The sequence below is a fragment of the Solanum stenotomum genome, chromosome 10 (genome assembly GCF_019186545.1).
Source record: "Solanum stenotomum isolate F172 chromosome 10, ASM1918654v1, whole genome shotgun sequence".
In the NCBI taxonomy this organism is placed as follows: Eukaryota; Viridiplantae; Streptophyta; class Magnoliopsida; order Solanales; family Solanaceae; genus Solanum; species Solanum stenotomum.
In genome coordinates, this window is record NC_064291.1 from 35,212,336 (window position 1) to 35,228,650 (window position 16,315).

The 16,315-nt window shown below is 31.3% G+C and overlaps 2 protein-coding genes across 2 annotated transcripts; one reads left to right on the forward strand and one right to left on the reverse strand.

Moving 5' to 3' along the window:
* Positions 1-2,249: 2,249 nt before the first annotated feature.
* Positions 2,250-8,700, reverse strand: LOC125842338 (L10-interacting MYB domain-containing protein-like). Its single transcript, XM_049521616.1, has 3 exons — positions 8,551-8,700; positions 3,253-3,579; positions 2,250-3,167 (listed from the first exon to the last, which is right to left on the reverse strand). The coding sequence occupies exons 1-3, from the start codon at positions 8,620-8,622 to the stop codon at positions 2,586-2,588; spliced, it is 981 nt and encodes a 326-aa protein (XP_049377573.1). The 5' UTR covers positions 8,623-8,700; the 3' UTR covers positions 2,250-2,585.
* Positions 8,701-12,352: 3,652 nt separating this feature from the next.
* On the forward strand, positions 12,353-13,043 carry LOC125842587 (17.3 kDa class II heat shock protein). The gene has a single exon (XM_049521893.1). The coding sequence runs from the start codon at positions 12,534-12,536 to the stop codon at positions 13,008-13,010; it is 477 nt and encodes a 158-aa protein (XP_049377850.1). The 5' UTR covers positions 12,353-12,533; the 3' UTR covers positions 13,011-13,043.
* Positions 13,044-16,315: the final 3,272 nt, after the last annotated feature.

The following is a 16,315-nucleotide window of genomic DNA, read 5'->3' on the forward strand; positions in this document are numbered from 1 at the left end:
TCTTCTTAATTCTCGCGGGTTGAGAGGATTTAAGGTAGAGGGACCGGTTAGGGGATGGTTCATACGTTCGTCCTAGCCAGGTTGAACCGGCCGGTTTTGCGGGATAATTTTTTTTGTTTTTTAAATTCTATCCGTTGGGGCAACGACTAGTGGGCCCCCAACATATTTATTCATCCTTTTCACTTCCCCAACACCCCCTAACACCCCCCTACTTTTAAAACTTTAATTTAAACCCTAAAGTTATAATAAATACACTTTAATCCATTTTTTAATATTATAAATACCCCCTATCCTTCATTATTTCTTACAAAATCATCTATTCTTTCATCTATTCTCTCATCTATTTCCTATATCCTCTCATTCTTAAGTCTTAATTTTTGATTCCATTTAATTCTCAATTATAAATTCTCATACTATATCATAATATAGATATTTCAATTCTAAATTTTCATATTATATCATAAAATATATATTAATTCTCATATTTGCTATCAAGTATTGAAGTTCCAAATTACAATTTACAACAAACTGCAAGCTTCAAGAATCGGTTATAATGTATGTTATTAACGCATACGTTTTGTACATTCATTTCATAATATTTATATTTAATTTTTCGCAATTAATTTTTGTGTTATTATTATTTTTATATTACACTTCACATTTTATTAAATATGAGTTCTAGCAAAAAAAATATCGGTAAAGAAGTAGCAACCACTATTAGTAATCTATTTAATTTTTCTAAAAAAAGTAGTAAGGAAAAAAATAAAAGTAAATGTGGTGGTTCTTCTTCTAAATCCATACCTAGAGTCAGATTTAATACAAATGATTTTACTTATGTTGATGATACTTCTTCACTCCTCATTTTGATATTGATTCAAATGTTGAACTTGATCATGAAGTTTTAGAACGACGTTATGGTAATATGAATCCTAATCGTGAAGATAAGTAGAAGGTAATTCGGAAGAAGATGAATTAGAATAAACACCTACTAGTCCGCTGACGGAAGTTCCAACTGAAACTACAAATCCAACGGAGCAAAATTGTGAACCCCCCCCCCCCCTGTACCTCCTACAAGGGAGAAGGTGAAGTATCAACGCCCTAAAACTTCTGTTGTGTGGCAATTTATGACTTTAGATAAGGAAAACTCTATTGTTATTTGTAATAATTGTAAGCAACACTTTAGACATAGACAAGGTGGAGGTCACGGAGGGACGGGGGCTTAAATAGACATTTATTATCTTGTATGCTTATTGAATATAAAGCAGCCAAAGCTTTAGCCGATAAAAAAAAGGTATTCAAGTTAATGATGTTGATATTAATGTTAAAAATCAATAGGGGCTTCGAACATGGTTCAAGGAACATTAGATCCTTCTAACCCCGGTGGTCCACTAACACAACGTAAATATAATAAGGAAAGAGATCGCAAAAATTTAGCTAAGATGGTTTTTGTTTGTGGTTTGCCTTATGATTTTCCTTTACATCCTGCTTTTATTGAATATGGCTTTACTTAACAGATAGAAAAAAAAGGAGGGAACGACTTACCACATGATGACCAAGCTAAAACCTAAGTCATCTATTGAAGCTGAAAATGAATTTTTGAAGATGATACACACATGTAAACATAAGAAAATCACTACTAAAGTTGGGAGAAATAGCCCTGCTATGGAAATGGCGAGAATAATCAATACGTATTTCCACATTCCAGTCCGCTATGGAAATCCCGAGGATAATCAATACATATTTCCACATTCCAGTCCTCCTTATGCCCCGTATGCTAGACAAATTTTGCCCAATACAGTACACCAGACCAAGCCTGACTTGAGTGGACGTGACAAATATACATTTACTCTGTGGCGACCAGATTCATTTGTCGGTGAGAGATAGAAATGACCTTCACCTTTGGACAGGATTTGGAAGATGCATATTTCTACTCCCTTGAAGAAAAAGATAAAGTGGTATATGGATAAAGTTCCTATGTGTTTTGCCAGTAAAGGATGCACGAAATACGAAAACAACTGTTTGGCCATGGAACAAAATGACATGGACTAGAAAATCCTAACTGATTGATGACATGATAAACAGTTTCCAATATGGAATGCTGCCTCTTCAAGTTATGGGACAACATCAGACAGGTTTGATTCAAATTGTAGTAACAGTTGTTATGCACCAATTCATAATACAAACTTTTAATGGTGCCATAACGGACACTCCTGCAATCATATAAAGCTTGATTTTTAAAATAGACGAAATAACTTTAAAACATGTACCCTTTGTAATGAATGAAATGAAATGTGTAGTTGCCAACATATCATTCAAAGTAGAAATGTCTTCCATTCGAAACATTCTTTGCAAGAGAAAATAGAATCGCTAACCTGCTAAGCGGCTCTATGAACATGTACAGCTTTAGTTTCCACCAATGCCTTACCAAAACTCCAAATGCATGCTGCTACCTTAACTATATTCTATTTACCTGTCCCATGCTGGTAACTACAAGCAGGCCATAGGAATTTATGTATACAGTTTCCAAAAAAAATTTGCTAGATAAAATGGGTACTACCACTAAAGTTGTAAACCAGGGGGAAAGGCTAGATAAATGAAGAAAGATTAGTACATTTCCCCTGCAGCCATGTCAGCTTCATGCTGCTGCTGTTAAGACAAATGAACATCTCCCTTAGACTGGGATTGTCGAATAAATCCAAAGCTGCATAGTAAAGATTTTCTGGAACGCCTTCTATCTCATCCAAAGCTTTGATACATTTACGGATTGTAAATCTACCATCAACTTGAGGCATTACAACTGTCTGAAACTTTGAAGCAGCAATCATCTCCCCCATTGCTTCTGACATAGCATCAATTATCTCTCTATCCCCACAGTTCTGGCCTGAAGCAGGAACTATATCTGATGGACACTTTCTCTTTTTACCAGCTACAGTCCTTGTTGTAGTTTGTTGTAAAGTAGCAGCAGTGTTTAAAGGAGTTGATGATGAAGGAGGAGCCAAGTTGCCACTTTCTTTAAATGAGATATCTATCCCAGCAGATTTGTCCAGCCCTTCATAGTGACTTGATTGGGCATACTTCCCATCAGCGCCCGAGTCAGCAAATATCGTGCACAGCTGCTCATAGATAGGGCACTCCTTTGTTTTGCTCGATTCAGGCTTCGGCTGAGCCTGTTTTCCATGAATCTGTTAGGAAAATTGGGGGGAGGGGGAATTGAAAACACAAGCATATATAGAAAGAGAGACTCAGAAATACCCCGATGTCTTCCCATAGGTCAAAACCAATGTAGCAAGAATCGTCCAAAGCATCATTTTGATCAGAAGCAGATTTAAGGTTGTAATAACGAGTTCGCAACACATCAAGGTGCTTTCTTAGTTGGTTGTTATTGAAATGAAGATTTGTCTGTCTGTTAAATTCATCACGTATATAATTCCAAGTTTTCTTATCAAAGACATTGTTCGGACGGTTCCCCAGCTTAATCTGCTCAACAACAAGGTCAGCAAAAACCTTGTCCAGGGAGGGTGTCCATCTTGTTCTCAAGCGTTCTTGTTTATGTTGCATTTCATTAGCTTCAGAATCCATCTGTAGTGTCAAGGACATCATTATAAGTGGGAACGTATTAATAACCAACATATGAAGTTCCTAGGATAAAGCTACAAACGTTAGGTATCCTGCATTGCATATGTACCATAGTAATGTCAAGTATCATATCAGTTGTCTGCGCAACGAACCAACCTGGCTTGGGGCTCAACCCCCTATATTTTAGCTCGGCTCAACTCAAATCGTTTTTGGTCAAATTTTGGCTAATTGAAAGCGGTCACAACAATCCTTATAAGAGATTAATGACACAGAATGAGTAGAAAGTTCAGATACGTTAATTTATTCATGAAAATTATAGTATCTGCATGCACAAAGGCATGTATTTCAAACCAACACTAATGGAAACTACTTCTTCCCAGATTCAAGAAACTGATCTATATCTTTAATTTTATGCCCTTTCTGAGTCATTCTCCATACAACTAAAAACAGTGATGGAAAGCAACTAAAAAGATAACAACTGAGGAAGAAAACGAGCAGTCTATGCATGTAACAATGGTCTGTGATACAAGAATTTGTTGCCTAAAAATGACAAAAACAAATTTTGTCATACTGCTAACAGAAGAACCAACATGTGCCACCATATTAGTATATTGGTCCATAAAAGTAATTCTAAAGAAAATGAATCTCAGATCAAGGAATCAGAGATGGGTGCAGCAAAGATGGCATCAGGAATTTTAGAGCCAATGATGACTACGGCAAAAGCAGGAGGGAGAGATTTTGACAAATCAAATGTAGAATGTTATCGTTACCATAAATTTGATCATTATCGTTCTAAATGTCGTACTAGGTTGCCTAATGAGAAAGAAGAAAAGTCAGATTTTGCTGAGAATAAGGAAGGAGATACCTTTTTAATGGCGGTTCATACTAAAACGAGTTCGACGAGCAAGTTATTTGGTAGGTGGATACCAGTTGCAATAACCACATGACTGGAATTAAGTCTTCTTTTGTTGATTTAAATAAAAGCTTCCGGTCGGCAGTTAGTTCCGGTGATCTCTCAATTGTGAATGTGATGGAAAAGGGTACATATATATTTTAGAACCATGAATGTGTGTGCTGAATCATATCTAATGTGTTCCATGTTCCTGCTTTGAAATGTAATTTATTGAGTGCCGATCAACTATTAGATCACCTTAAGGAATGACACATGTGAAACTTCTGATCCATCTAGAGGAGTTATAGATATTAAAAATGAGTTGAAACATGTTCCCTTTGAAGATTTTGTTCAAATCTTTCTCTATGGTGGAAGTGAAAAAATCCTTCATGGTTGTGGCATTTTTGATATGGTCACTTGAATTTTGGTGGCTTGAAGATCCTTCAACAGAAGAGTTGGTGACAGGGCTTCCTGAAATTGTTGTTCCCTCCCAAGTTTGTGAAGAATGTGTTGTTGGCAAACAACATCGTTCTTGGTTTCCTAAAAGTTAGTCACGGAAAGCCAATGAGGTATTGAGGCTGGTGACTGATATTTGTGGGCCAATAAATCCAATCACTAATGGAGGTAAAAAATATTTTATCCCTTTTATTGGCGATTATTCCAGGAAAACTTGAGTGTATACTTTATAGGAAAAGACTAAGACTTCTAATGTATTTTTAAAAGCTTCAAAGCTCATGAGGAGAATGAAACTGGAAGGACTATTAAGAACCTTCGGACAGATCGCGAAGAGAATACTTCTCTAAGGTATTTGATGATTTTTGTGAGACTCGTGGCATTTGGAAAGTGCTGAAAACAGCATATACACTACAACAAAACGGTGTGGCGGAGAGGAAAAATAGAACCATTCTCAACATAGTTCGTAGCTTGCTGGCTCGAGGAAGAGTTCCAAAGCAATTTTGGTCGGTAGCAGTGAATTGGAGCATTCACATCTTGAATAGAAGTCCCACTTTTGCTCTTTGAGATGCTACATCTAAGGAAGCTTGGAGCAGAAGGAAACCGGCAGTAGACCACTTTAAAAATTTTGAGTCCATTGTTTATGCACATAACCCAGAAGTAAAAAGAATGTAGCTTTATAATAGAGGTCAGAGATGTGTCTGCTGGTGTTAGTGAAGCATCCAAGGTGTACAAGATGTTCAATCCATTAACAAAGAAGATTGAGACCAACAAAGATGTTGTTTTTCATGAAGAGAGCACTTGGGACTGGAATATGCAGCAGTCAACTCCAATCTTAGTAGATAATGCAGTCAGAGAAGTAGTTGCAATACTTGAATTTTCTGAAATTTCTACTCTAGCAGCTGTTGAAATTTTACCAACAGCTTTGGAAGAAACTGATGCAACGGATCAGTCCCTTTGTCATGCTCACAGAAGGCCCGCGTGGATGATGGATTATAAGGTAAGAGGAACTGATGTTAATGAAGATGTTTCTCACATTACATTGTTTGCAGATAGTGATCCTGCATCTTTTGAGAATGTTGTCAAAGAGGGGAAATGGAGAAAAGTTATAAATGACGAAAATGATGCTATTGAAAGAAATGGCATCGAGGAGTTGTCAAATCTTCCAAAGGGGCACAAGACAATTGGTGTCAAGTCGGTCTACAAGTCGAAACTGAAAGAAAATGGTGAAATTGACAAGTATAAGGCACGATTGGTAGCTAAGGGATACAACCAGGAGTATGTGTGGACTACATTGAAGTTTTTGCTCTAGTTGCAAGGCATGACACCATTATAATGGTAATCACCTTGGCAGCACAAAATTAGTGGCATGTCTTTCAGTTGAATATCAAATCAGCTTTCCTACATGGATACTTGGAGGAAGAGATATGAACAACCTTTTGGTTAAATTAAAATTGGAAATGAGCATAAGGTATACAAATTGAAAAAGGCTCTTTATGAACTAAAACACACTCCGCGAGCTTGGTATAGTCGCATAAAGGTTTGTTTTCCGCCAGCTTGGTATAGTCACATAAAGGCTTACTTTCTAAGAGTTGGTTTCCTCAAATGTCCATATGAGCACTCTTTTTTTGTTAAAATAGGATAATCTGGGAGAATGCTCATTGTGTGTTTATATGTTGATGATCACATATTTACTGGAAATGATAGTGTCATGTTTTCTGATTTCAAGAGGTCTATGATGGATGAATTTGAGATGTATCTTGGTTTAGAAGTAGTGCAATTAGATGATGGGATATTTGTTTCCCAAAAGAAATATGTGTGGGAAATTTTAGACCAATTCAAGATGAAGAATTGCAATCCTGCCAATACTCCGTTTGAGTTTGGCCTGAAGCTAAGCAAAGATGGAAGAGGAGATATGGTAGACAACATACTCTACAGGCCATTTGTAGGTAGCCTGATGTATCTTACTGCTACAAGGCCCGACCGACGTCATGTATGTTGTAAGTCTTATAAGCAGATATATGGAGAACCCGATAGAAATTCACCTGCTAGCTGCCAAAAGAATCCTTCCCTACTTACAAGGAACTAAGGATTTTGGTTAGTTCTACGAGAAGGGTGGGAAATCTAGTTCGCTTAGTTTTACAGACAGTGATTATGCAAGANATTTGTTTCCCAAAAGACATATGCGTGGGAAATTTTAGACCAATTCAAGATGAAGAATTGCAATCATGCCAATACTCCGTTTGAGTTTGGCAATTGGCCTGAAGCTAAGCAAAGATGGAAGAGGAGATATGGTAGACAACATACTCTATAGGCCATTTGTAGGTAGCCTGATGTATCTTACTGCTACAAGGCCCGACGTCATGTATGTTGTAAGTCTTATAAGCAGATATATGGAGAACCCGATAGAAATTCACCTGCTAGCTGCCAAAAGAATCCTTCCCTACTTACAAGGAACTAAGGATTTTGGTTAGTTCTACGAGAAGGGTGGGAAATCTAGTTCGCTTAGTTTTACAGACAGTGATTATGCAAGAGATCAAAACGACAAAAAGAGCAATTCAGGTTATGTTTTTATGCAAGGAACAGGAGTTGTTTCATGGTCTTCCAGGAAGCAAAAAATTGTCACTTTATTGAGTACTGAAGCGGAATTTGTTGCTGCTACTGCTTGTGCTTGTCAAGTTGTTTGGTTGAGAACAACTCTTGAAGAACTACAATTCAAACAAAAAAAGAGGAACTACAATTTTCAGCAACAACAGCTCTGCCATCAAGCTATCAAAAAAATCCTGTGTTACATGGAAGAAGCAAGCATATTGATGTAAAGTATTATTTTCTACAAGATCTCAACAATGAAGGAACAATAGAGTTAAAATATTGCTGAAGTGAAGACCAACTAGTGGATATTTTCACAAAACCTCTCTAGTTACTTTCATTCCAAAGCCTGAGAATTTCATTAGGACTTTACACCATGGAAGAAGTAAAGAAATTGAAGATAAGCTGAAGCTTGAAAGCTTTCAATTTAAGGGAAGACATTAGAAAATGAAATGTGTGAATATTTAGTTTGTCCTAGTCTTTAGAAAGTAGTTCTAAAGTAGGTTGTTGTCGAGTTTTTAGGAGAAAATCTTGTGAGATAATTCCTAAATTTTAACTAAAGTTTTGCTATGTGCTTTTGCTTTTTTATCCACTAGTCGATAGATTTCTTTGCTCTTATACTGCCTGTCTCTTCTCTATCGTCTTTTCACTTACAGATATATATATATATATATATATACGAAGCTGTTTTTTTTCTTATCAAAATTCACATCTTAAATGAAAAGCAATAAATTGAAGCATATGAAGGAATCAAATCGGAAACAAAAGTAACATCAATAAACTTCCAAATTCATTGGAAAAAACCAGTCTTGGTGTAAAAACTCACTCAGTCACTCTACTTGAACCACCAAATTACAAGCCCTAATAGTTTAAGAAGTAATGGAACACTTTGAAGTCCAAAGTGATGAAAAGATAAAAACTTTATCAGAAATCTCACAATCACATTATCAACAATCAGATCTAAACACCTCTATTGAATTAAGAACAGAAAAGTTAAAAAGGAATTAGGAGTAATAAAGCAGAGAATTGAAGAAGCATACCCCACAATCAGAATCATGCCGAATCCGAACCAAGTCATTGCGCTTGTGAGATCCCCCAGCAATTGCCTCCATTTCTTTTCCTCAAGAAACAGAGGGTTCCCCTAAAACTATATCACACTGCTTGATTAACTTCTGCTTCTTACCATTCCGTTTTGTATGTTTCTCACTTTTATGAGAATTTATCTATTAAATTATTTTTAATTCAATACTATTAGGAATTTTAACCGGTTAATTGTTTAGAGGTACAAGACGCAGTGATAGCTATTTGGGCAATTTACCTAAATAATAGTATACAGTATTATATATTTTATTTACGAATTATGACATATTTTCTCTCTCTCTTTTTTTAAAAAAAATTAAAAGATTAACATTTTATTTTTAAAAAATATGGATATCATTAATAAATAAAAATTATACTTGTAATACATTTTGAATTCAATACATTATACATTTTATATGAATTTTTCAATGCACATTGTGAATATATAACTAAAATATTTTTAATACAATAATATGTTTTAACTTCGTTAATAAGAGAAAAAAATAGCAATTGTAATATATTTGAATTCAATATATAATAAATGTTATAGGCATGTTTCAATGCATGTGTTGAATATTTAACTAAAACATTTTTAATACAAATGTATTATATGTATTATGTGTGAATTTCAAATAAATTCGGTTCAATTTAAATTAATTTTACTTTGTTAAAATTTATCATATTTTTTGGAATAACAATAATCAAATTTATAACAGTGTATAATACTTAATTCAAATTGTATTACTACTATAATTTATATAATAACACAAAAATTAATTTGAATAAATTTTTAATATTTGAAATTCAATATCTTTTTAATATCATTTAATAAGAGGAAAAAACTAAACAACAATGATAATAGATTTTGAATTCAATACTTGATACCATTAGGGTGTATATATACCCTAATGGAATCCAAGGAGTATATTAATACTGTTTTTACTAAATTATTCCTTGATACCATTAATGTGTGTGTATATATATATATATATATATATATCAAGGAGTAAATTATTAGTTTTTTCACTGAATCACTCTTCGATACCACTAGAGTACACATATACTCTAATAGTATCAAGAAGTAATTTAGTAGTTTTTCACTGAAGTGACTTTTTCTTTATTGATATCGCTAGAGTATATATATATACTTTAATTTTATCAAGTATAAATTTAGCTAAAATTGATACCATTAGGGTATATATATACTTGATATCAAAAGAGTATATATATATATATATATATATAACTTAATGGTATCAAGGATTAATTGAGCAATTTTTTCATTGTATCACTCTTTGATACCATCAGAGTATATATATATACTCTAATGGTATTAAGGAGTAATTTAGTAGTGTTTTCACTAAAGAGACTTTTCTTCCTTGATACCACCAGAGTATATATATACTCTGATGGTATCAAGTATCAAATGGATATTAAAGCTAAAAAATGTCATAAATGGTAATAAGCATAAAGTAACATTAGAAAGGGTAATTAATCAAATAAAATATATTATTTAAGTAAAAAATCCTAAGTAATTTAGAGAAAAAGCCCAAAATAATTCCTTATCTTTAAATTAAGATTCAAAAGGATCCTCGAGCTTTCACTTGGAGCATTAATTGTCCTTCATATTTTCAATATTGGTGCATTTTTTGTCCGCCTCCAAACTTTTGCATATCTTTTAACATTGATTTTATCCACAATTTATTTATAGAATATTCAATGTCTTTTTATACATATATAGTAGAAATAACAACTCCATGTGAGTGAATGTGAGGAAAAAAACATCTTATTTTGTTTGGTAGAAATATTATTGCATCTAAAATCAAGAGGTTGAAATCATTGATTTCGCATGCAACAATATAAATTTTTCTTTTCTTGCAATGTCATAAATTAAGGTGCTCTTAATTTAGCTGCAATAATATTTTCTACTGAATAAAACAAAGGGTTCTTCTTTCCATTTTCTCTCACATAAAGTTATTATTTCTATTAAATATATAAAAAGACGATTGAACATTGTATACATAAAAATGTGGACAAAATCAATGTTAAAAAATAGAAAAAAGTTTGGGGATAAACCAAAAGTGCACCATCATTTCAAACATGATGGACTAATAGTGCTCTACGTGAAAATTCAAGGATTACTTTGAATCTTAACCTAAAGATAAGAGACTATTTTAGGCTTTTTCTCAGTTAATTTAACACTGTTTTGTTTTCGCATTTTTGCTGCTCTCTCACTCCTTTCGTTTTATGGAAGTATTGAAAACATATCTTAATCCATCGTGAATTATTAGTTTCATTCTTAAATTATCTACAACCTTAAAAACAATCCTTAATTTAACTAATTGAATGTAAAAATATTCCCAATCTTGCAACATGAATAAATTGGAACTCCTAAATTTTTATCAAGTTTAGAAGTGTTTTGAACACTTCTCTCGACTTTTTATTAAAAATTACATACTCATACAAGAGTTTGAGACCACTTGATTGAGAAATTTTACTTGTGAGTCACATAACAGTTTATTAATTTTGACATTGGATTGAATGTCCCACAAGATTATTTGAAAATAAATTATAAAAAATATAAAAGGGCATAAAGACATCATTTTAAATTATTTTAAAATAATGTGATTTTTTAAATGACACTATTTTTTTTTTATTAGATTGTATTGATTTAATATAACTTTTTAAAATAAAAATCAACAGAATCGTGTCATCAATATTATGAGTTAAAATTTTAGTTTCCTCTTAATTGATTGCACAGAAAAAAGATAAAATATGCTAATATAAAAATTAAAATTATCATACTTTTAATTTAAATTATACGTGAACATTTAAAATAGTACACTATTAAAAACAAATTTTTTATGTAGCAATTATTAAAATCTTAAAACGATGCTGCCTATGCCTTCTTTTTCTTTAATATGGAGATTTTCTTCTCTCTCTTTTTTTTAACTTTTAAGTTTCATTAAATTGTTCTCTAGCCAATATAGTTGTGCACTATTTGGATTAAATTGAAATATCAAATCAAATCAATTTTTTATTTGAATTGATTTTTTGATTTGATTTTGAATTAATAATTTACTTTGTTTGATTTTTTTGTTTGGTTTTAGATTTTAAAAAAAATCAAAAACCGAAAGAACTGATATATATATATATATATAAGTTGGAGTTAACTACTTTTGTCTCTTTTTATTTATTGCTTTCATTATGATTAAGTATATATTTTATGTTTGAACATCTATAATATATATAATTACAAGTATTGTGTTTTAAGTTTTACTTATAATTTATATTAGAAAGTATTTTAAATTATTGACATAACCAAATAACAAAACCAAAAAAACCAAACAGAATAAAGGAAAATCAAACCAAACTAATTAAATTTATTTTAGATGAAATTGGGTTACACTTTTTTTAAATTAAGAACCAAAAAATTCAAACGAATAGAACAAACCAAACCGAATGCACACCCTTACTAGTACTAGTTAGACATCCTAATTAAGAATCTAACTTTAATATATAATTTATTTTAAAATAATTTTGAAATCTTTTAGTCCACATGTCAATTAATAAAGTGTCTCACATAAGTAATAAATATTGATTATATAAAAATTCTCCGTTATCCGAATAGTGACTTTTCAAACAGACCCTAAGTAAATTTTCTTTCTTGATAAATAAATATATCAACCCCTTGAAAAATAGTGTAAAGAAAATAAAAAATAAAAAGGAGCAATCGGCAAGTTTCTAGACAAGTGTAGAAAGAACGTGATGAAGAGTAGAAGCTCCTAGAAACTGTCTTCATTCTTCTTCGATCCACCTCCAGAACTTTCCACATTTCCACTATATAACCCTAACCCTTCATCCCCAAATTCACTGCAATTTGAAATCAAACCAAAATTGAACAATTCCAAGCACAATATCCAAAAATTTCTCAATACTGAAAATGGATTTGAGGTTGCTGGGTATCGATAACACACCACTCTTCCACACTCTCCAGCATATGATGGAAGCTGCCGGTGAAGATTCCGACAAGTCGGTCAATGCACCATCAAGGAACTACGTTCGTGATGCTAAGGCCATGGCTGCTACACCAGCGGACGTGAAGGAGTATCCTAATTCGTATGTTTTTGTTGTGGATATGCCAGGGTTGAAATCTGGAGATATCAAAGTGCAGGTGGAAGAAGACAATGTGCTGTTGATTAGCGGAGAAAGGAAGAGGGAAGAAGAGAAAGAAGGGGCAAAGTTTATTAGGATGGAGAGAAGGGTTGGGAAATTCATGAGGAAGTTTAGTCTGCCGGAGAATGCGAATACTGATGCGATTTCTGCTGTTTGTCAAGATGGAGTTCTGACTGTTACTGTTCAGAAATTGCCTCCTCCTGAGCCAAAGAAACCAAAAACAATTGAGGTGAAAGTTGCTTGAAAGTTATGGACTCTGTTTTAATGGTTGGTGGGGTATGATGTAGTAGAAATAAAGATGGTAGAGATGTAGAAGTCGTGTTGTTTTACTCTTTCTTTTATCGTTCTGCTATGTTTTCAAGTTTGCTTTCAAGTTTGCAATGTGAGGTTACAATACTGGGTATTGTTTGTTTTGCTGTTTAATGCCGTGCAATGCTTTCTGTTACTTTTTTTCTTCTTTAAACAGAAATGGCTCTCATTTAATTTTCATTGAGGATTAGCAACATAAATACATAATTCCCTCTTCAAAATATGGAAAGGTATAATGAATTTGAATTGGTAAAATTCTATTCCAAAATCAACTGAAAAACACTATAATATGGAGTAAGGAGTAAGCTATAACCCAATTGTCATGGAAGAATTGATTCCAATTAGGCAACATAGGTTCCCTGTGTAGCTGCTCTACACAGAAAAAAAATAATATTTTGGCTCCGTTTTGGGAAAAGATTGAGAGTAGTGTTTGAGCATATAATTTGTCAATTACTTGGCAAAAATAAACATCCCATCTATATTTAAAAAAAAAAAAAAAAAAAGAATTAGAACCAAATTTTAGTATTTGGGAATATTTTAAAATTCATAAATTAATACAATCTTTATAGTTTATAGTTTAGAAAATATCCATCATTTATGGTTTTGGATTAAAATTTATTTCTATTTTGTTGTACGAAATATACATATTTTATATAATATTGGATTAATGTGAATATTCAAATTATATTAATTATGTATTAATGTTGGTTATTGTGACTTTTTACGGATTCATTATAAAATAATAATACAAATTTATTTTAATAATTTTTAAAAAATATATATAAATTTTTTTTTTATAAAAATCAAATATTTCTCTCAAACATATGGTGAAATTCTCCAAAACCTTAAACCCAAAAATATTTGGAAATTTTAGGCCAAACACTAGTTTTATCTTAATTTACTTAATTTTTTAAATTAATATGGATTAAATTGTTTTAATATTTTAAAGTTTAAATATTTTAACATTTAAATACAAAGTATAATAAGATATGATTTTTCATGTTAATATGACGATGAAATAATATAATTTGAAATACTATTAACTAATATTAATATGAATTTCAATTAGTGATAAGTCTCACATAATTGAGATGGAGTATCTACGTAGCATATTTTTTCCGAGTATAAATCATCATATTATATATCATATATATATATATATAAAAGAGAACCTTAGTCTCGTCTACGTGGCGCTATCACAAATAATTATTCCCTTTTAATTTATTTATTTCTAAAATTAGCCTTCTTCTTTCATGAAAAATTGTGACTTTTATCGAAAAGTTGTGACTTTTATGAAAAGTTGTGATTTTTATGAAGAGTTGCTACTTTTATGAAAGGTTGTGACCTTTCCGAAGAGCTGTGACTTTTCCAAAGAGTTGTGTTCTTTTTGGTAAGGCACAATAAGCATTTGTTCACACTACAATTTTTTGTCTATAAATAGAGGGGTTTCCTTTCATTTTAAAACAATAAAAATTCTGAACTTCTTTTTCTGCACAATTAAATATTTGATTCTGAACTTCTTCTTTTTCTTCTCCTCAATTAAATATTTATATACTTTGCTCCTGTTGAGTGGCTCACTGACACTATTGTTTTTGTATCATTACACTGGTGAATAAAATTGTTTCATCCTGAGAGTATCTATTTCTTTAAACCTCGGGTACTAGAGGGGAATGATTTTCTTAAGGATACATTGTGCATTCAGTGGACTCGATTTTTCCTTTCTATTTCATTCTATTGTTACAGATCCAGATATGTTTTTTTACATTCATTAATTTATGCTTATGATATTAATTGTTGTTTTTGAATACATGTTTTAAACTTTGTAGTTTATGTTTCTATAAAGTTATTGTTGTAAGTATTTGTTAGTACAGACTATGTAAATCCAACTACTGCAGATTCACAAATAACTTTTTACAGAATAAAATAAAATTCACAAATAACTTTTTACAGAATACATTTTATTTAGAATATTTTCCAAAGAAATCTTTTCTTCTCCAAGAGATCAAGCCTAAAAGTTTATATGATTTTTTGTTGTTTTCATAATAATGTTAATATTAACAGGAGTAAAAAAAAAATAGAAAGTCAAATAATAGAATTAAAACTAGCAATTAATTACAATTATATGATACACAATGATTATTATTCTCTCACACCAAAGTACTTTTTTGAACTTTTTACCCATTATCCCTTACTTCTCTTTTATCCTTTTCAAGTATCCTTAATGTTTTGTTTGTGCACAACTTCAATTCCAAAACACTATCATAACTATATTATATATGAAATTTGGATTTTGAAAGCTTACATTTTAATTTTAAAACACATAATGACTACATATTATTTATTGGTATATCATATGATTATGAAACATTTGCTCTTGATAACTACATTAGTTATATATATATATATTTTATTTTATTTTTAATATATTTAATATTTTGAAAGTAATTAATAGTGTTATACTAATGAAATTTGCAAAGAAGAAAATTGAGAAAAATATTTATTTGTCTCTCTAATTAGAGACACCATGTAACCATGCATATAGATGATAAAAATAAACAAACCATTGTAAAATTTCAAAAACAAATTAATGAATCTGTAAAATGAAATTATGTAAACTAGGAGAAAATAGTGTTATGATTTGAAATTTTGTCTTTTCTTTTAATAAAACAAATGGTAAACTACAATTGAATAACTTCTACTCTTAAAAATAAATTTGTATAAAAATACTATAACATCAAAATGCAAGAAAGTTCTATTTTTAATAAATATTCATGTACTTTACTCTTATTGAGTAGCTTACTGAAACCATTGTTTTTGCATCAATACGTTGGTGAATAAAATCGTTCCATCCTGAGAGGATCTAATTCTTTAAACCTCTGGTATTAGAGTGAAATAATTTTCTTAATGGGACATTGTTCATTCAGTGAACTCGATTTTTTCCTTCTATTTCATTCTATTTTTACATATCCTAATTTTTTTTTACAGTCATTAATTTATGCTTATAATATTAGTTGTTGTTTTTGAGTACACGTTCTAAACTCTGTTGTTTATGTTTCTGCAAAGTTATTGTCTCCATTCATATTGAAAATATACACATATAGTAGGTATATTCATTGTGCAGAAAATAATTATTGTACTAAATTCCAAGAATTCATATTTTGATATTCTATATAAAATTCTATAACTTAAAACTACTATATATAAGCTTACATATTATCTATTTCTACATAGATATGAAGT